Source organism: Ooceraea biroi, chromosome 9 (genome assembly GCF_003672135.1).
Source record: "Ooceraea biroi isolate clonal line C1 chromosome 9, Obir_v5.4, whole genome shotgun sequence".
Classification (NCBI taxonomy): Eukaryota; Metazoa; Arthropoda; class Insecta; order Hymenoptera; family Formicidae; genus Ooceraea; species Ooceraea biroi.
The window spans coordinates 13627881-13649793 of record NC_039514.1 but is presented as its reverse complement, the minus strand read 5'-3'; the positions used below and the strand labels follow the sequence as shown (position 1 = coordinate 13649793).

Genomic DNA, 21913 nt, shown 5'->3' with positions numbered 1-21913 from the left:
TTTTTATTCTGTCTTGGCGTATATATATTTTTACTTAAAAAATGTTTGTGTGTATACACATTCTTTTAGAATATTTTAATTATATATGGAAATAGTTCAAATTTTCATATCTGGATTAGTTAATTAATTTTCCGATATTGTCTGATAATATCTAGATAATATCGGAAAAAACTGTTGCCGTTATGTGGATATAATTATACATTGAATTACTTGGAATAAGTATTATATAAAAAGTTCGATAAACCAACTTGACTGTGATAATAGCACATACACATCTACATACATAATTATGTCATTTCTGAAAAGTTAAATTTTTTTAATGCGATTTTTGTTTTCATAATTGTATCAATCAAGATTCATTAATCTGATTTTATCACAGAAAATTATTATTTTTAATTTAAGCCGCAGTATACATTAGTGTAAAAGTTATTTAAAAAATAGACTAAAATAGTAATGTAGTTTGATCACTAATTCAATATAGCTAGAAGTGATACTCTCCATGTTACAATTTAATGGAACGTAATAATAAACATAATAAGCAACATTGAAAAAGCGCAAATGGAATTATGTTTAATAAAAAGATAAAAACTTCAAAACAGCGCTGTTTCTTATGCTAATCATATATTCTATTAAGTTTTCTCTTTTAAAATAATACAACTTTTAATTCATGTAATAATTAGAATTATTGCATGTATAATATGTTTAGATGACATAAATAAAACAATGAGAAATATTATTAATCATGCTACAAAGCATAATTAAGTTTATAAAACTTTAACACTTGTTAAAATCAATGTTTTAATGTTGTAGACGAGTAATAATTATTTCTATAATTTATTCAAGTTATTAGAAAATTATGGAATTTATTGTATCTCTTCCAATTTTTTATTTGTAATAATACGCATTTATCATTATCGTAACAGCAACATCTATATTGTCATTTTCTTTAAATCTACTTATCTACTTAAATCTACTTATCTACTTATAATAAAGCATATAAAGCACAGGAAGCAGCAAGAATAAAGAATATAGCGTTGTTTCGGATACAGATGGAGCGAAATACCATGAGGTGAAATATTCCCTCTTACCGGTACGCAATAAACGTGAATATTAGCCACGTTGCAATTCCGACTCGCCCTTGCGTACTGTCTTCTTTTTTTTTCTTCATAAAGAGTTTGTGGAGTGGACCAATTCCGCATCGTCGATTATATGCGTGTCCCATCGTCATCACGGAAGGAAAAGAGAAAAAAAGGACAGGGGTAGGCGCAACTACGTATACGTAGTATGTGGGTGTGTTATGGGGCGAGGAGAACGATAGGGGATGGAACGCCTGCGCCGGCTGAAATGCACCCTATATAAGGAGGCAACACGTTCTGAAACGATACTCACATTTGGAAGCCCGCGTCGCGACGAGCTGACTGATATTCTTCGGCAAGATGGACTTTAGCAGAAGCTACCTCCTAAGTCTACTCTTCTACGTCTTCATCATCAACGAGATACATCAACCTACGGTGAGTCGTCATCTTCATCGCGAATTTTCTTTTTCTGTTTCTCCTTTCCAACATACAGTTTCATGACTTAAAAGTAACGTATAATTATTTTTCTTATTTCAATTAAATATGCCATAAGATACGCAGTTAATATATATTGGTTGAATTTTTCATATAAAATTTACTAATCAGATTTATTGTTGTCTCTCGATCTCTTTCGTTTCTCCATGAATATTTTATCGATTTTGTGGTAAAAGTTTTGTACACTAGTCTGTCATATCACTATCAATTAATTAATTTGTGACGTTAAGGATAATAAGATTTAGATTGAAAGCGGAATTTACTATGGTAAATTTTATATGGTAAATAGTTAAGATTTATTTAAAGACACTTAATAGATAGACGTCTCGTTCATAATCCTTTTTTTAAATTTATTCTCTCAGAATTAATATAAGAATTTTTTGCTGTAACATTTAGTATAAAAAATATTTTTCAGAATTTTCTTAAAAAAAGCTGCCTCGATAACATATTGAAAAAAAACATATTTCATGTTTGATGAAGATTTTGGATTTGTACGAGTTACGCATTTTGTTTTGCTTTTATTTTTAACCGGTGGCCGATTCAAAGCAGCGTGATGTATGTGTTCCTCCAATCGGAAACTCCCTTTCTGTAGTCGAACGTGCGCATTTTATTTATTTTTTTTGTTGATTGACATTTCAGCTGAGTTTGATGAAAAATCGTCTAGTGATTGCCCGCGAATAACACATGTATTTATGTACTTGTAAATAGAGGAATGTCTAGCAGGCACTTGGAGCACGTATTCGCAAGATCGCAATCTTGCGCTGCTTTATCACGATCTATGTTCAAACTACGAAAAATTGTAGAATTCTAGTTCGTTATAATCTCTACCTCGTATAAATAAATAAAAGTCGAAATATGCAATGAAACAGAGCATACAAAACTCCTACATTTTTTCATAACGATTTTGAGTGCGTAAAACGTATAAAACACTTCTACTACTGAAATACAGCTACAGTGAGTAATTTGATTTTATAAATTTGGTTGATTTTATAAATTTAATAGTAGTATTTATACAATCTGTTAGAAGAGAAAATATTTGGATAACATTCAATAAAATATTCCGACAATATTGATTTGATAACATTAATTGAAATATATTCGGATTTAAAACGAGGAATAACATTTGTAACCCTTTTTCGTCTTCGACGTCGTGTCGTGCCTCACGGAATCGTGGTTTTTAGATGGCAGCCAGTTGCATTGTTGTACCCGTCAGGTCCACGCATAGGGGAGTCTTTGGAATTCTCAAGTGGCGAAATAAGCACGTATACATCATCCGCAGCGGATGGTAGTCGAAAGGAAGATGTGCGCACGAAAGCGAGCACGCCCACTTCTCTTTGTACACTCGGGATATCGGGCAGGTCATGTTTAAATTTCAGATACTGCCAAATTTCCAGAGTTTGCTTGTATTTAGATAATTTCGCGAGATATAGATTCGCGGAGATTCTTGCACAGGTAAAGAAATTTATTCCGTGGGCGAAGAGCATTGAGCATTGATTGTTCTACTATCGACGCTTTCTGCGTCGAAGAGCTTTGCAAGCTCGCTACAAAGAGAATCAATCAGTTGATTTGAACGGATTACAATTGCGAATTACATCGGATTACGTCGCCGTGGCGACGTTGTTGTACGTTGCGGATAATTAGAATCCACCTAAAAATTCATCCGGATCCATTGATCGTTGTTGTGAACGTTCACCATTGTGATTTCTCGTAATTGCATTAAAAACGCCGAAGCCACTTCGAAAATGCAGATGCGTTGCCATTTAATTGCTTTCCACGTTCCAAAAATCATTTATAATGTTATTTTTATTCGAATTACACGATTTTAACTCGTCAGATGGAACATCGACGAATCTCCCTAGATTGGCTCCCTCGATTCTTTGTTAACTGCACTCGGCTACTCATATTCTAATTACGGCAGATTATGACGTACGTCCAAACAGAGTGTCATTGAATAGTTTTACATGCGGAAAGGGTACTTTTTTAATTCCTCCTCGATCGTTTCTAATACTCTGATCCATTCACGTAACCAGAAAAAAATCAAAAGCTCTTTAAACGAAAGGTGAATAATGTTCCTAATTAAAAATAGTTTTCGAGTTAACAAATATAAATTTTAATAATCAAATAAAAAGATCTTTTTTTTTAATGCAAAATAATTGAATTCTGAGAAGTTTGGAGAGAGTCCTCATACGACTTGTTGCTACATATTTCTTATCCTTGAGACTATTGTCGCATAGAACTTGATCCATGTATTCTGAAACATATGCTCAATCTCACATGCTACATACGGAATTGTGAAAATTAATGCTTTGCAAATGCACAATGTAGGACGAAATGACTTTCTTAATGCAAGTTTGTTCATAACAGATGATTGATACTTTCAGTAAACAACATAGTTATAAGATCAGAAGTCTGGCTGTTGAGTCAATCCGGTGTGACTGAACTACGAAGTTTCTTAATTTTACACTGCAAATTTGTATAGGATATAGAATATCAGTTTGCCGAGTGTCTGTAACTTCGTAAGCTGTTCGTCAAACTTTCCCGTGTGTGTATGCGTGCGTGTTTCATTTTTACTTGAAACAGCGGCCTTTCTCTTGTGCGACTTTACTCCTGCTAATACACTTTTTATCACAATTTCCCTCGACATCGTTTCTAGAAAACTTGTTTTGTTTTTGCCTATTTGATATTAAAAAATGTGTTTATGTAACATATTTTCATCACATTTTAAGTGATGTAATAATTACAAGTAAAAATGCATTCAAGCTTTATATTTCATATTTCATTCACCACACATATACACACGCACACATAAGCAGAAATACATTATGACATGTTACGTATGATTATTATCAATAGTGTGTAATCAGTATATTAAATATTTAATTACGAATATTATTTTTGGAATATATAAAACGAAAGAAATATAGAAATAAAGAGAGAATTCTCGATTAACAGTTAGGACCTTTATGACATATCAATATTTAATCTGATGTGTCAATATACATGATAATATCGATTCGATATATTAAATCATGATATCATTAGAAAATGTCTATATAATGACAATTCTCGTTAAATTGCCTTTCGGACAAGCATATAAGTTGATCGCGAAAAAGCAATATCGAATTACCTCTCGCTATATGAGATATAAAAAGATGATTTCACAAGAGCCTTTTCTTCTTTCCCCTATCTTGATGGACAGTATAAGTTCGTGGCGAAAATTCTCGCATAAAAAAAGGTTTGAAGATTTACATTCAAAGATGAGGGCGTGTAGAGTCAAACCTGTTGCCTTCCTCACGGCCACGGAATGGGGAATGCGTCTTTAAGGGCTCGTCGCACAAAGCACGTTTTATTGATCTGCCAAAAGGCGTCATGCCCTCAAAGAAACTTTCTCGATACAGGAAATTTAATTAATTCCTCGAAAATGGCCTTCTGGCACGCTAAAATCTTATTGGTTTATCGTAAATGCGTAGATATTCACAATGATGAAATTCCTTTTTCGATGGATTATTATAATATACATTATATAATATACATTTCAGATATATCTTCTCTCTCTCTCTCTCTCTCTCTCTCTCTCTCTCTCTCTCTCAACAGGTTTCTTTCATTACAATTTTACGTTCCATATTTCGAGTAATTACGAATTACATTTTATTTCGAGTTACATCACATTGTACAACAAAAATTCGTCGTGTTGAAATTAATTTGCATTTACAACGATCAAAATCGTTGTATTTTGTCACATTTTCCCGGCTGACACATTGACTAGTAGTGAATTTATGAGATACTACACACAAAATATCTCTCAAGAGAACAGATACCACGACGAAACGTCGTGTATGATATTACTGCGCACATATTGTGATGGTTTAAATAGCGGTGGGCGTTCTTAATCGACGAAAACAAAAGGCCAGCAGCTTTCACCGTGGTGTTATAAGCGCTATAGAAATTGGACTAGGTAAGGTATCCCATACGCTCACGTAGATACGTTCGTGTGCATGTAAATTACAATGAGAAGAGGACGCGAAAAGGCTCTTTTGTAAAGATGCGAATTATTACTCGCTATAACTCCTTGCATTGTACGAAAAGAATTTGTCCCGTACGTATAATACATTCCTAAAACTAGATGCTTCTACTGAATAATAAATAACATGAAAGGGACGAGAAAATATTTATTTCGTTTCATCTGCTTGCTTATTTTTGCATTGAGTAGATTTCAATTTACTTGTGGGAAAATTGCGATGGATGTCGCAACGACAAGAATGTTCCTTCTTTATTACGGTCAAAGAGCATGAGCGCATGGACTTAATCTCGATCTGCTCTTCTCTTGGCAAAGAGTACTTGAAAGCACTCGCTTTGTCTGTCATACATCGCCATAATGAAATTAAAGTCAATTGCTCTGTATCGAAGTTCTAAGAGTTTCAAAAGCTCTTCAACTTGTTGCAACTTGTTTGCAACATCTCTTTGGTCAAAAGATTCACGTTGGTTTAGTCAAAGTGGTTGAAAACAATTGCATGATCAAATTCAGCGGATGTAACTGTCGCTTCAAAGTTCAATCAAATTCCTTTAAAAAGTATTATTTTTTATTTTAATTTTACATTTGCGCACGAAAGGCTTTTCGATTATAGCTTAATTATACATAATAATAATAAAAAATTTCGTCCCCCATCAAAAATGCAATTTTATGAAAAATAAATTATCTGATCTCGTTGCAAATTGCTTAAGATATACATCTTTCTTTTTTAATGCATGTCATACTTGCATTGCTTTTGTAAATCAGTTTTTAAAATAAAATGGATCAGTAAACATATATGAACATACATATAAAATAGAAGAACATTTTATCAATTCCATAAATCACACATTTCTGTTGACATACCTGAATATGCATGAGGGAAAATTAAAAATCGGTGCGTCTTGTTTGCATGATGTATCTGATCATTTCACCGCCTGTTGAATACAATCGTAATCAATCGTGCGAAGGTTTTCCTCGTGGCACCTGGAAAATCGATATCTTCGATCAGTAATTTCCCTTCTAGACAACCGTGACGACAGCAAATGAGAGCGTAGCGCCACATAAATCGAATGCAGCCTCTTTGTGTGCACGCACTTTTCAAATTTATTAGCAAAAATTGCTCGAACACATCTCTCTCTCTTTCTCTATCTTTCTGCAAATCTCCAAATCGCAGATACACACGCGCGAAAAAAGGCAAACGGAAAAAAGCATCGAGCACGAATAATTACGGATAATACGCAATGACGTTCTACTTTGTGAATTAATTGAAAAGTCGGATTCGCGCAATTCCGCGAGAAACATTAATCACACCCACGTGTACGGCACTCGTTATCAACTACGCACCTGTTCTGCGCTATGTGACCGCCGTACATCGTGATTTATCGTCAATGCTCGCGACACAACCAATGATAAACTATTGATAAAAGAGATGGATCATCCTTCCTGGAACACGTGTATTTAATTGTATAATTTTGCGAGCAGGCTCGTTCGGTTATTAATGCTCGCCGGTAATAACGAACATTGATATTCACTCTCTCTGCTTGCTCATTCCACTCTTCTGCCTCAATTACGTAGATAAATTTTTATATTTTATAACAAATGCTGAATTTACGTAAGCGATGCTACATTTCACAGAATTATTACCGCGTTATAGATTGAAAGGAGTGTGTCATCGATAGTCTCTCGTTCAGGAGATGTCCTGATCCAAAAACGCGCGCGCGACAAATTTTAAATGGATGATCGAAGTTGTTAATTTTAACGAATGATCAAGATGATTGAAGCAAACCGGTGGGTGATCGAGTAAACACCAAGTTGGTCTCGTCAATCATATCGCATGAATCGATCATCCCTCGCGTTTCGCGACGAGGCCACGATAATCGCACGTTATTATGCGAAAGAGAAGCGCAAGTTTCGTGGGAGATTAATGTCATTCGCCAGCAGATATGCTTCGTCGCTGCAACGCGGTTTTAGATCGCGCCATGTTCCCTACTCGCTCCTTTCACCGGATGCCCGGGCAATGTGACACGATTCTTTTGTGCGACCCTGTCGCGCGCATTGTTTGAGACAGCCGTTCCAATTTTCCTTATCTACGACAGACGCGTTTATTAAATTCGAAGCTCAATATTAGCGCGTCTTGGGATCTTGGTTAATAGGAGCATGACAACGTTCTCAGTTTTATAATCAATGTCACGAATGACATGTGATAAAATTTGCGTAGAGTGCTTCGCAAACAGTCTCCCATACGTTTGCAAGAACGGATTTGCATCCGTGCGGGATTAACCCGACTAAGTACGTTTCTGCTTCAAGTATTAATGCCGCACGTTCTTACTCATGCGTTTCCTTAATTAGTTCGGAGCTTGCGCCGTCTCGTACCGTCAAGAGAAAGGGCTTATTTTACGACGCGTGCGAACGAATGACGCTCGGATGGATGAACGTCGCATAATTGAATGTCCCATCATTTCGTAATTTAACAAGCGCTCGCGAGCGGCAGCCGATTAATGTTTGATCGTGGATTTTCGGCTGAGCAACCCCCGCGTTCGCAGGATTCTCGTTACCACTTAGCGTCCCAGTTCCATTCCATCCGCTTTCCAGGAGAATGTAAATGTCACCAAGGATTCGATCGCCAATGGAGAGATGTCTTCATCAGTTTTTTTTCGATGTGACATCTCGAAAAGCCGCGCCGCGGAGCGGCATTGATGGATAGAGAGTTCTCGCAAAGGAAAGAACCCAGTCACGGTCATCGATACATCAACCGCGCATTATTAGAGTGACTGAGAGTCCTTTTTTTCCGACTGGTCGTTTTAGCGCGAAAGTGCTGGTGGGCGTAGAATCGCGGGACTGGTGACAGGCAGATAATTTCGGCAACCCGCGTCGTTATCGTTCCCTTCGTTAAGCTTCCCCTTCCGATCGTGCCCTCAGCGTACCCCTAGCGATCTGTCACCAAAAAGGTGTGTCTGTGTGTCTGTTCATATAAACTTTCGCTATTTTCCAAGAAGAAGATGATGTCTGTCCCGCTCGTTAATCACCTCTGTTCGCAGAAAAGCGAGACAGCTGCGAGTTCCGTTCTGTCCACGCGTGGGAGAGGACACGGAGGAATCATTCATTGATTGAGCTGGATGATCCTTCTTTATATAATTGGCCGTGTCGGGGAAATGGTACGTGCATATCGCGTGAGCACGCTTTGCAAGATAAGCCGGAGGTCGTGTTCCGCGGGAATAAATCGGGAATAAATGCATCGAGGAGGGACCTTTTGTCGCTCTGAATAGAAAAGCGGAATAAAACGCGAAACACAATCGGAACGAATTATTATCGCGTGACGCGGGTATCGAGCGCGCGAATAACGCAAATAGATCGCATTGTCCAAGAAGCCGAGACGCGCGCGGGCTGCGACATGCGCTAGGAGAACCTAGTTTCATGCGAATCCGAATACAAGTTTCGATAATGCAATTATCCCAACTAACAGTAATCAGCGCACGTGAATCAATTAAGCGACTAACGCAGTATAGTACGCATGAATCACGAGTGTTTGGAGAAGGCTTGTTCGTATCCCAGTTCTCTGAAGAGGACCTTAAACTTTCGAGCAAGCAACCGTAATCTTACTCTAATGTTGAAACCATCGTGACATATTTCCTTTCAATCCTTTCTCCACGCAATTTTTCTGGGATCTATAATAATAAAGATTATTTCTGAAAGTATATTAAATACATTAAGCAACAATGAATAGCATTTTTATTCTCCGATTAAACGAGTGTAAATTTGATAAATTCGTAAATTGCGGAGTTTGCGCTTACATCTTGCTCGAGAAAAACGCACACTATTTAAGAGATGTTTCTATATTCTAAGAATATATTTATAATGCAAAATAGGTTGGCAATATTTTACGGAATACCCAGCAATGAAGGAAATGAATCAGATTCGATAGACGTATAGAAAGCGAAAGAACTTCGTCCTTTAAATGCGATTCGCGTAAGTGCGAATGCATGTAACATCGGTCAATGGCGGGAATTCTCGAGAGCGCGCCATCAAACAGCCGAAAGTTCGCGAGTGTCTGTCTAACTTTTGTATCTCGATGTGCAGTTTTTCCGTTTTGCCGAACCTGCGAGATTCTCGCTCGTCCAGAGCGGTGCGCGCGAAAAACAACCCCTCTGCACTCGTTTCAGCCCCCGTATAAACGCGAGCCATCCAATTGAACGCGAATGAACTAACCGCGGGTATTGGTACACGGGATGCACGTAATCGGTCGTAAAAAAGGCAATGGAGAGAAAGAGAGAGAAAGAATACGAATGCGTTCTTCATGCCTGTAAAGGGACTGCAACGTGGCGCACGTTGAATGTGGCATCGACAGATCGGAAAACGCTTTGTCACTCGCCATTGCGTTTCGTCCAAGTGTGCTCCGCGCGGATGTACGTGTATGTGTATGTCCTGTATGCGTGTGCTTGCGATTCCTTCGCGGGGAAATTTTGTCCCGCTCGCGACCCCTTGCTGCTGTCAGCATTCTTCAAAAAGTGCCATTCTGAGTATGAGGGTGAAGAAAAGCCAACACATGTGCAAACTAATTGCGACGTGCAAGCGTCGCGGGATAATTGTACTTTTACATATAATCAATATAATAATAATAAATATATTTTATAAAATAACGTACGCACACTCACGCTATTTATGATGTAGATGTGTCCTAGATACCGTAATGTTACACGCTAGATAGGATTCTCATGAAAAATATTTATTCAGGATTAGAGGCGAACTCATAATTTTCATGGAAGAAAATAATGTTCGGGATGGAGGAAAGCTCGAGACATCTCTGAAGTCACGGAATTCGTGACGCGACCGCTTTGGGAGGTAAATTTTCTCGAGACGTTTACTTCGTCAATAAACTGACTTAAATGTCGAAATGTCCTGGTATGGAAGAAAGGACAGAGGAAGGAGAAATGAGAGCATCTGAGAGACTACCGAACGGAGAGACGAGCAATTGGATATTCCACCTGCCGACAAAATTTCGTACAAGAATTTACATTGCTTCGCTCGGTTGAGAAACGATCCTTGCAATCTGCTAAAGTATTCTAATATTGCGACGTGCGACGATCTTGCAGATCAATGTCAAGAGAACCTTATCTTTTGAAACTAAAGCTACACCGAACGTCTTGGTGGAAATGCCCGTGAAATGAGCAATTTGATAGAAATACATATCAATAGATACACTGCACGAATAGATTGGTTCTTGGAATAACCAGTTAATTGAATCTCTTGCAGTGTTAGAGTAAAGCAGGTTTTAAAGGAACATCTTCACATTGAGAAATCTTGGTCATTTGGATTTAATCAATTATTTTAAAAGCAAATTAATCAATAAATTTTTGTCAATACTTTTATATAACTTTCCAAATAAATAATGTTAAAGCAGCTAAAACTTGACCTTGTGAATTAAAGCGATATTGCTCAATCAAATTAAATGCTTGCAACTTAAAAATTTCATATTCAAATTTCAAATTTCTATTTTCTTTAGATGTGAGTTACTACGCTCGTGGTCCCTCGCAAGAATGCAAGCAAAACATGACAGGTTGATTGCCTACTTCAGGGGGAGAAGTTAATATTCGGCGTTGGAATGATGTAATTGGCGGAACGTGGATTTCCTTTGCAGGATAAGCCACAGTGTAGTTTCCTAGGAATTCAATTTAGTCTCAGTAGCCAGATGGACCTGTGCATGCTTTAACATGCATCGAGGAGGCGGAAGCCTCTTAATGAAACATGATCGTGATTACCAGTAACGCTTTCCCGCGAACGAACGAAAGTTATCCTTTGACCTTTGCGAAAGAGATTATCCTCACCAATGGGCCAGTAATTAAACATTTAGTTTATTAACGCTGCAAGTTTAAATCTCCATGTAGTTTATTAATCCACAAAGTGGAACAATGTCATCAGTTTTAGGTTCATTAATAACAAATAAAATTATTCGTTGTTAAGTAGATGTAATCACGATTAAATACGTGGTAAATATAATTATGAGTTAATCTCGAGAGAAAGACCACGGATGGAAATGATATAATGTAATGACACAAAATTAAATTACGCAATTCATACAAAATACGCGAATATGCACACGTTGCCATCGAGATAACATTGTACAATACAATATGAAGCGCTGCAGATGCTACCTAATGTTCCCTATGCATACGTAAGCTAGAAATATTGAAAGTGATTTTTCTCGAAAATCTGAATTACGAATAACGCATCTTCATATCCTCAAATAACTTTTGTTACAAACAGACAAACTTTTCTCAAATATAAATCTTTTCTGTCCGTGGCAAGTTTATATGCGGACTTTGAAATAGTTGGTACTTTGTTCGCGCGTTGGAATAACCCGCTGCAACCAAACTATGAACATTTCAAATATTTATCTGAAGAATTTCGTCACTTGAATTTAGTTGGCTAGCGCGACAATCCGTTAAATTTTGTCTCATTGCAAACGCCTAACGTTGTTTGCATTAATTTTTGATTAAAGAATCTCTTTATTTAAACACCTTTGACATTTAAAGGTGCAAGTGATGCTGCGAAATGTATACCACAGGTGTCATATGGTCTTCTGTGCACAGCACATGCGCTATAATTATAGCTATCATGTCCAGAGCTTGACGTCACGCGTTTCGTTGGGAAATTAGACTTGAATTGTCACTAATGTTCTAATAATGTTGATTATGCTATATTACGGATATTATGATACGGACGTTATGATACGGATCAATATTCCATGACGACTTGCATAAAAATTCTTTATATTTCTATTATATTTCTATTGACACATTTCGTATCCAAAATACGGCAAATTTTACGTATAAATCATATTTGTATTAAAATATAAAACTTTATCAATTTTATATTGTATACGTACTATACATTATTACGTTGTTCAAAAATATTTGATTTCATGTATTATTATCGTATCTTTGCTTTTTGATAACGCATACACATATTACGCGCTGATGCAAATTATCGTGTATTATTAAAATAAATTAAAATTCTGTTCGTGTATTCATGTAGTTCGTCACTTTTTATACTTCAAGTTGTACACATATGAATATTTTTAAATGTGAAATAAATTACTGTAATATTTTAATCCAAATACAAAATGCTAATCGCGCAGAATGTTATCAAACCCTCACGGGAACCCAACGTATAATCGCATTAATGTCACCAACACTTGACCTGAAATTTACAAACCGTCCAAGTTTACGCAAAGCCACAATACTGTCAAGTAGTAATGGTAGCGGTAGATATTGTAGTGCGGGATGGTCGTATCAGAGAATTAGCACGAAACATAGATGAAGCGAATCAATATTAAATTAAAATACATCAAATGTATAAAATGTACAATGTCATAGAACCAGGGTAAATTAGGGAAGGAAATTACTGTGATAAATATACAGAGATGGTGACAAAAATTATCACAGAAACGATATCCCATTCCTTTTTCTCTCATATAGTATATGAACTTTAAGTCTTCCATAAAAATGCGAACCATAAAAAGTACGAAATATCGCTACCGAATACTTTCAAAGTTCTATTAATTTCTATTAATTAAGTTCTATTAATGTTTACCATTGAGAAAGGTATCGATTGAAAGCTAAATAGTTTATTGCGAAACTCATATAAATTCACGTAATGTTTCGCGCATACGCTTCGTGTGTTACAATGGCAAGCGTTAAACGCTACTCACTTTTGGTACTTGATACTCCTTTGACTGCGACATTCCCTTGATTTCCATTTTCCCACGGCCGCGTACACCTCGTAAACCGTGGTATAATGTATCCCCGATCATAAACGGCGTGTCGCGGCCGCCGAGAGATTTAATTCATTCCTGACATTCGAGACGGATCATTTAATTACGACACAGCTGGCTGATATCTCGTATATTATGTACGAATTAATTGCCGCAGTCACCACATGCGATATCTCGCGTGTGTCACATCGAGTTTTCATAAATTTCGAGTGGACGCGACTGTGTCATTGATATCTCGCCGTTAGCGCATCACGTTCCCCTGAAAAATTAGCGTCAAAACGTGACGATTGCGTTGCACGAGACATGCACGTGACTTGAATTCGCAACGATCGATTAAAACAGGATTCAACGGATTACACAAACGTCGAGTTCCACCTTGAAATAATAGCGATTGAAATGAAGTGGAATGCTGAAAATATCGAGCCGGTATTTAATTCCCGTAACGTATCCTATGAACTCGATTTGTTTTTGCAAATTTCGCGTGTGAATCGGCTCATTTACGACCGTTGATTTTTTCGCAGCGGCCAGCTTGATTAAAAGTTTCAATTGAAACAACAAGCTATTGTGTAATCGTTACAATTTGAATATTATTAATTTCATACATTTTGATATATTTGCATAAAAAAGATCGAGGTTTGATTCGTCTTTCATAAAAAAGAAAAAAAAGCAGCGAAACAATTTAAAAGATCAACAATTAAAAATTCTGTGCACCAAGAGTAAAGGCAAATAATGCAACCGTTAATTCAGCTGAAGAGTATTTAATAAATGCGCACACACACATGGGAATGCAAAACCGTACTACCAGCAGAGGACAAGTGGCACGATGTTCATTGGATCCGATATCAAGCGAAAAATAGGAGGATCCTGACTCCATCCCTTTTTGCGTTTTATTGTATTCGTTGGTCAACCGTGCGTTTTCGTGGCCCCAACTGGAGGTAGAGCATATTTACGCGATATTTTCCGAGGCACACTCATGCGTGATATTAAGCACAGGTTTTGTCATTCTTGAGAAGCGAAGCTGCCAAGGGCTTAGCAAACTTGCACGACGGAAACTCGACAATCCGACAAAGCCAAACAGAAGCAAAATCCTCCGAGATTACATTTCGGTATTCCGGCATTTCGACAGGCATTTCGAAACTTTCCCCACGCGATTGCTGTTTTCAACTTGTGACAACACGATCGCATGGCCACAAATGATCGTTAAACATTGTATAAATAATTACATACAAATGTTAATAATTATAGATAATTGTTGCAACGAAGAAGCAGATTAGAGAATACGAATACGAATAGTTTGTACAAAGAACAATGTCTACATTGTATGAATTAAATTGACCGATATGAAGAAGAATTCTTGTTGAATCGTAACTCTTTATTCCGTTCCAGGTGACGTGTCTGGACGAAGAGGGTACCCAGCAATGCATACCAAAAAAGATCTTCATGGAGTTGATACGCTTGCCGGAATTTAGCTCGGGTATAGCAGCCTACATGAGAACGACGAGGGTTGCTCAGAGAACGAAGGGTTACAACGACATAGATCACTTGAAGGTCCAATTCAGCTCACCGGAAAATGACGATGCCGAGATCTGCATACCTGCCAGCGTTTACCTGGAGCTGTTGAGGGATCCTGCGTTGCGAGGATACCTCAGTGTTATGGCGCGTACTCACAAGTTGCTCGAATTTCCCGGGAGTCTTCTGAACAGCAGCGAGGAGGCCGACTCGAGAGAGCTGACTCGCGAAGCGGAGAAGCGCAGCCTCGCAACGTTGGCCAAGAATGGTGATCTCCCATCGTTACCAATTGCGACGCAGGAACGCGAGGGCGACGGCGATGACGAAGAAAAAAGAAGCGATCTTTCTAAGTACGTGCTCGCTAAAGGTCTGATTGACACTTAGATTCAAGTAATCTCATCTAAGTAAAGAGTCAATACGACAGTTAAAGTTCTTGATTTGATCTGTCTGCTATTCGAAATCGAAATGTGTCAAAGATTCTCAGATCATTCTCAGTCAACAACACGATAAAAGGGCTAGTGAGAATCTAAATTCCGCACTAAATGTGCTAAATTATAGCAGTACATTAGTAATTATAATAATTATGCATGTTAACAAACTTGTTATTATGACAGACTTGGCACAACAATCTGCGATCTAGAGTATCTAGACTCTTGCTAGCTTCTTCATTGCATTACTAGTTACACTTTTGTGTCGTTCTCCTTTTACCCGAGACTATTCCGGTTGATTATTTCAGTGACAATGTGAACGGTCTCATGCCCATATTGATGGACGACGACCGTCGACGGATGCCCGAGGTCTACGACTATCTGCCTGTCGACCTGGACCCGGAGGTGCCCGAATATTCGCTGGACAAGCGTAACGTAGGCTCATTGGCACGGGACTTCGCATTGCCTACGGGCAGACGTCACATCGGTTCGGTGGTTCGCGATTACGGTCTACCAAGCGGCAAGAGGAACATCGGTTCCTTGGCCAGGCAGAGCATGCTACCGTCGGGCGGAAAGAGAAACGTTGCTTCTCTGGCGAGATATTACCTATTGCCGCAGGCCGGCAAGCGGAACGTGGCCGCGTTGGCCCGGGACGCCTCTCTGCCTTACGGTAAACGGTATCTTGGCTCGTTGATTCGCAGCAGCGGTTATCCAGTTCGCGGTTATGACGAGGGCAAACGTAGCGTCGCCTCGTTGGCCAGGAACGCTGACTGGCCCTTCTTAGCGAAGCGGGGTGGCACGGCTGGAGGTAAGATGATCGTGCTGGGGATGCTGAATCGCCATGGGAGATCACTGAACGACGATCGTGAGGTGCACAATGAGCCCTTGGACCTCCAGCAGCTCATCAGGCAGAACGGCGACCAGATTAAAGAGGATGTCCCCCAGTGGTGGGCGATCCCCAGCATGTCGGAGTCCTTGGACGAGACCAAGACTAGGAACAGATCGAACAGGAGGATTGACGGTGCGTCGCAAACGAGGTACAAGAGACAGATCGACTTCTCCGACGAGTATCCGCTGTCCGTAATGCAAAACACCAACATGCTCGAGTACGAGGACATGATCGAATCGTTCCCCGATCATTATCCGGAAAAGAGGTTCATGGGTGAGTAAAGCTTCAATTCAGCGCGACGCATTTCTGTCGAAATTGATTTCTGCAAAATCGCGGATGATACTTTACATTCGTACAGTTTACATTCGCGCATGGAAGAGCTCCATTATTCGTCTCGAATGGGATACCGTTGCTATTAAAATTTAAATTCACTGATTGGTCCAACAGTAAGAAACTCGCTACGTTTGATCGTAGAGTCTGCAGACAACAAGTTTAATCGATGCAATTAACTGCATCTTCTGTGTCACGATTACACGTATTATCGTCGTATTGGTGATGCTGAAAGCATCGACTTTCTAGCGTTGGTCAATCGTCATGACTCTGTGTCAGGTTCCGCGCCGGAGATGCCGGCCGACTCTGCGGGATACCCGGAAGTTTTGCGAGCGAGTAAGAGACATATCGGGGCCCTCGCACGCCTCGGCTGGCTCCCGTCGTTCCGTGCACCACGATTCTCTCGATCGCCGCGAGAGAATCGATATCTGGTCGAAAGGTCAGGCCGTTAGGGCTCTCCGTGTCCTTCGCCGTGTCCTCTTCTCCTACCTCGATGTGATGTCAACCGTTTGTCGTACCTGTACCTCAAGTAGAGCTCCACTTTACAGACTGAGAAAATATGTCATATCTCTGTGTGTGTCAATACCAACAGATCTATAAAGCCACGTCACGTCACGTCACGTCAAAGATACCTCACGAAACACCAATCAACCACCTACCACTATCTACAATCATCACAAAAAAATACAAAACGCTCTCCAATGTGTCTTCTTCTTCTTCAAACTACCACGATACCATCCCGGGACCACTCGTCACGGTAGCTAGGTGTATTACGTCTCGATGTGTATAGTGTTTCGCTGTTAGATATTAGAGGCTCGATGTTATTAGATGATTAGATTGTCGATAGATAGATCGATGTTAGACGACTAGATTATGTAGAATCGGTGTATAGTTTGTTACGCTGATACGGTGTTAATTCTTAATTTCTTTGATATCAGTATTGAATGGATCCCAATGTTACTTAAGTTAGATATTTTAATATTTTTTTATACAAAGGTATGTAGATATTTTTGGAAGTTAAACTGCGACATGGAAAATGTCATTTCTATTTCATATTTTTAAATTTGCTATTTTCGAAGAGTTACGTTGGGAACCATTATATGTATAATGTCATTTCTTGGCATTTCTTTAAATGCATTCAGGAGCACAGTGTTACATCGGAATTATTTTCATGTCATTTTGTTTTACATTTATGTTAAAAGTATGGCCTATGGCAGAGAACGCGACGTAAGCGCTTACGTCGTAACGTAGTTCAAGGCAAGGAAAAACGTAAACGTATATCGCGTATATGGTATTTGGTTTTTCTCTGCCTTGAACTACGTTACGACGTAAGCGCTTACGTCGCGTTCTCTGCCATAGGCCCATGTAACATTATATAAATTCTGAATATATGTATAATTGATATGCAGAATTGAAAATCATTATTAAAAACTACTGTGTTAGGTTGGATGTTGAATGTTCATATAATGAACGTTTTTGTGCTGTCAACATTGTTAAGGGTCATTAAACAAGATTAGAAATTATTCAAGTAATTATTTCAGTTTACTATATTACGCAATATATTTTTGCGAAAGAGTTTGCGTTTACATATTTTATCTTATTAACATTTTACTTGTTCCTAAAAAAACACGAGCTTCGTAACATATACAGGATGAGGCACCTAAAACAGGCCACCTGAATATCTCGGCTGTTATTGGTGACAGAAAAAAATGTGTCAGACCAAACTTGCATGGTTTCGAGAGACACATAATTTGTTCTAAATAGTTTTTTATTAGGTGGACGCGTAGAGGTCATATGAAGGTCAACTTCGTTTTTTTAAATGGTATGATGTTTTTTTACGTACCATCTAGTAGAGCGTTTGAAGATGCGCACATTGATCTACGGGTCAAAATCATTCAAGGTCACTGAAGGCCAACTGCAAGGGAAAATAATTTACTTTATATTGCCTAGAGTTCTCTGCTATTGAAAATACCGTAAATTAAGAAATGAAAAAGTTCTAGTCCTTAGAAATTTTTTCTTTTCCGAGAAGTTCTGAGTTGATGATATCATTATTTTTTATATTGCCTAGAATTCTCTGCTATTGAAAATATCGTAAATTCAGAAATGAAAAAGTTCTAGCCCTTAGAAATTTTTTCTTTTCCGAGAAGTTCTGAGTTGATGATATCATTATTTTTTATATTGCCTAGAGTTCTCTACTATTGACAATACCGTAAACTCAGAAATGAAAAAGTTCTAGCACTTAGAAATTTTAGCTTTCAGTGACCTTGAATGATTTTGACCCGTAGATCAATGTGCGCATCTTCAAACGCTCTACTAGATGGTACGTAAAAAACATATCATACCATTTAAAAAAACGAAGTTGACCTTCATATGACCTCTACGCGTCCACCTAATAAAAAATTATTTAGAACAAATTATGTGTCCCTCGAAACCATGCAAGTTTGGTCTGACACATTTTTTTCTATCACCAATAACAGCCGAGATATTCAGGTGACCTGTTTTAGGTGCCTCACCCTGTATATGATTCTAAAGCACAATCACGTATGCATAACATCAAGATTTTAATAATTTTTTAATTCTTATCACCATTATTATATCTTTTAGTAATATAAATTATGGACACTGTGCATTGTTAATTATCATAATTAATATAATTAATATATTATGTTAATTGTAATTTCATGTTTAGAATGCGGATCCGATGGACATGTCCATTTGAAATTAGTGGCGTTCCGTGATGTAAGATGCGAATAATGAATTTCAGGGAGAATCCCGCAGATGGGTCCTCGTCCAACTACACCCCCAACTCGTCGACTCGGTCGCTAAGGCCGATGTTCACCCTGAAAACACGCTTGCAGTCCCTGCGCGGAGATTGTCACCAAGGCTTCAAGAGGTTCCTGCTGTTACCGGACGCGGATAACTTCCTGCGGACACCAAACTCCCATATCATGCCCCGTTCCATGTAAAATCCTTGTTTCGCTACTCATCCAGAACAACGTCGCCGTATATAAATATCGCATCGAAATCATGTACTCAGCGAATTGTAAAAGAAACGAGATGAAAACAACACGCACGATTAGACAAGTGTAAATACTCGAATTCTGAATCTGACGTTCTTCCTTACTAACGATTGATCACTTCTTATTAATGACGGGTATAATATATGCAAGAAAACTTCTGGATTATTAACAAATAATAATGACGACTCATTGTCGAGAGATAGATTTATTGCTTTCAAACTATAATCTGAAAAATCAAAATCGACGTGTTAATTGAGATTTGAAACGAGGCAGTAATAAGAACTGTAACAGAAATAAGGAAGCACGTCGTACCTGATAGAGGTAATTAAACCAATTTAAAAAAAACTTGATCTTATCACAGGATCTACCGATCTTGACAATAAGCTTACTGTCCACTGACAATAATCTTACGTAATCCTAATGTAAAACGCCTTGAATGTGCCGTCTGTATCAAACAGAGATTTAAATTGTTATGCGGGAAGCGTATGTCCAAAACGCGTTCTCCAGTTGCAGACAGATTTCTCCTCGTTAAAGGAACTTTCCTTCAGGATTATAAGATTTTTGAAAATTCATATATATATTCATATACAAAAGACTTTGTCATTGGTAATCGCTACGTGTGTTTCTGCAGAGGGGGACACGTTTCTCATAGTATTTGTATCTTAATATTTCTCTTGGTATCGATGTGCATAGTAAATGTATATCGCGACTTTAGCGTTTCTTATCTCCTGAAAATAGATGAAAAATATCTCTGATCGAAGATTAATTGATCTATATAGTCGATCAACGCTCAACGTTCATAATGTCCTAGTAGTTTTGGATTATTAATGCTATTTGATTCGATGTTACAAATAAATCAATACCCGGCTGATTCATTGAAACAGACTTTGCTTCCGTCACCTTTCGTCGCCTCGTTCACAACAATATGAGCAAACAAAGTAGGAATAAAAGATCGCGAATCAATTCGGCCATTGCCACTTAGCTTAGCGATAAATCATCGTGGAATCGAAATATTTTATCCCACGCCAAGTTGCCAATTTAAACGGGCGCAGCCCGTTCCGCCCCGCGCACACGAGGGGCTGTATGTCAATTTGATGATTATTACTTAGCCTGGGCTTACCGATAAATCATCGCAGAATCGAAATATTTTACGCGCCGACGTACCTGGCGGCTGTGGCAAGCCGTAAGATCGTAAAAGGAGGATTAAGATTCGCGTACGCGTCAATTCTCGGCGATTATTACCTAACGGAAACGTGAATCACTGGTGAACGAAATATTCACGGTACGGTTGTTCGTAAACGACACGATAGTGTAGAGCATTGCACGTTTATGAAGTACGATGTGATTAGAATTTTATCAGCTAATGGAGAGTTGTAATTCCTCGGACATTTTTCAGCGTGTTACATGTTCAGTTAATGCTTTTGCGATCCATCGTGCGATCTTGACACGTACTTTTCGAAACAAATATAATTCCTTCATGTTTATTATCTGTTTACATGTTAATTGCAACATATCGGGATAATGTTAAAAAATATTTATTGAAAACTGTTATTAGGTCTGATTAATTCCACAAAATAAAATAATTGCACTTGAAATATACCTATTAATATGAAATGTATTAATTATATTTTCTGTTCTATATTATTTATTTTTATTCTGCAAAAATCGTTTTTAGAAATTCTACGGTTCTACATATATACAGTTTATTAGAAAATGTATAAACGCCCGCACACAATGCGTCCACTGTTACATGCATACATACTTGTACAACCTTTTTATAGTAAGTTCAATTTATAATAAATTCGGTCAAAAATGAACGCGATAACGTTGGGATCGCAGAAGCGTTTAAACACTTTCAAATAAATGTAAAGATGAAAAATACTTTTATCTGTAACAACTTTAGACGTAGGATTATTCCCGCCTAATAAGTGTTACTTCGTCTTTTTCGTGATTTTCTGAAATTTCTCTTTGATTGTCCGCGAAAACCTCGATCGTTCATATGCACGTAAGCGGAATCGACGAAGCCAGGAAATAATCTCCGTGGGCGTAGTAATATGTAATGTACAATGTAAATGCCAAATTAGAGCGCTCGGAGCTTTGCAGAGCCCGATAACGTGAATTCGGTTTCATCCTAATCTCTATGTCTCATTTGAGTATCGTTAGAAAAACGTTGTTGTCTACTATGTATGTAGTATTGCACGTATACAGTCGAAATATGCTCGATATGTCACGGCATCATCGATCCATCATTGCTGTGGATGACATATAAATCTATCTTCCTTAAACTCTACGATTTAAAGTACTACTATGTGTTTGTCTAGACAATAATGAATAACCAAAGTGACAATAAAGCGATAATAATATTGAAGTAATAAACACCCGC

The 21913-nt window shown here is 38.1% G+C and overlaps 1 protein-coding gene across 2 annotated transcripts; it reads left to right on the top strand.

The window, feature by feature from the left end:
* The first annotated feature begins 1356 nt into the window (after positions 1-1356).
* Positions 1357-21906, top strand: LOC105277329 (neuropeptide-like 1). Of its 2 annotated transcripts, XM_011335607.3 has the most exons (5): positions 1437-1511; positions 14741-15213; positions 15600-16453; positions 16790-16949; positions 19275-21906. In XM_011335607.3, the coding sequence occupies exons 1-5, from the start codon at positions 1437-1439 to the stop codon at positions 19474-19476; spliced, it is 1764 nt and encodes a 587-aa protein (XP_011333909.1). In that variant the 3' UTR covers positions 19477-21906. The 2 variants fall into 2 exon arrangements, with proteins under 2 accessions (XP_011333910.1, XP_011333909.1); XM_011335608.3 differs by lacking the exon at positions 16790-16949 and having other exon boundaries at positions 1357-1511; positions 19275-19471.
* Positions 21907-21913: the final 7 nt, after the last annotated feature.

What these genes read in the sequence shown, in the direction of transcription:
- LOC105277329 (XM_011335607.3), top strand. Translation starts at nt 1,437, where the DNA reads ATGGACTTTAGCAGAAGCTACCTCCTAAGTCTACTCTTCTACGTCTTC. An exon ending in AAAAGAAGCGATCTTTCTAA is followed by an intron (nt 15,214 to 15,599) that starts GTACGTGCTCGC and finishes TGATTATTTCAG; the next exon opens with TGACAATGTGAACGGTCTCA. An exon ending in TCCGGAAAAGAGGTTCATGG is followed by an intron (nt 16,454 to 16,789) that starts GTGAGTAAAGCT and finishes ACTCTGTGTCAG; the next exon opens with GTTCCGCGCCGGAGATGCCG.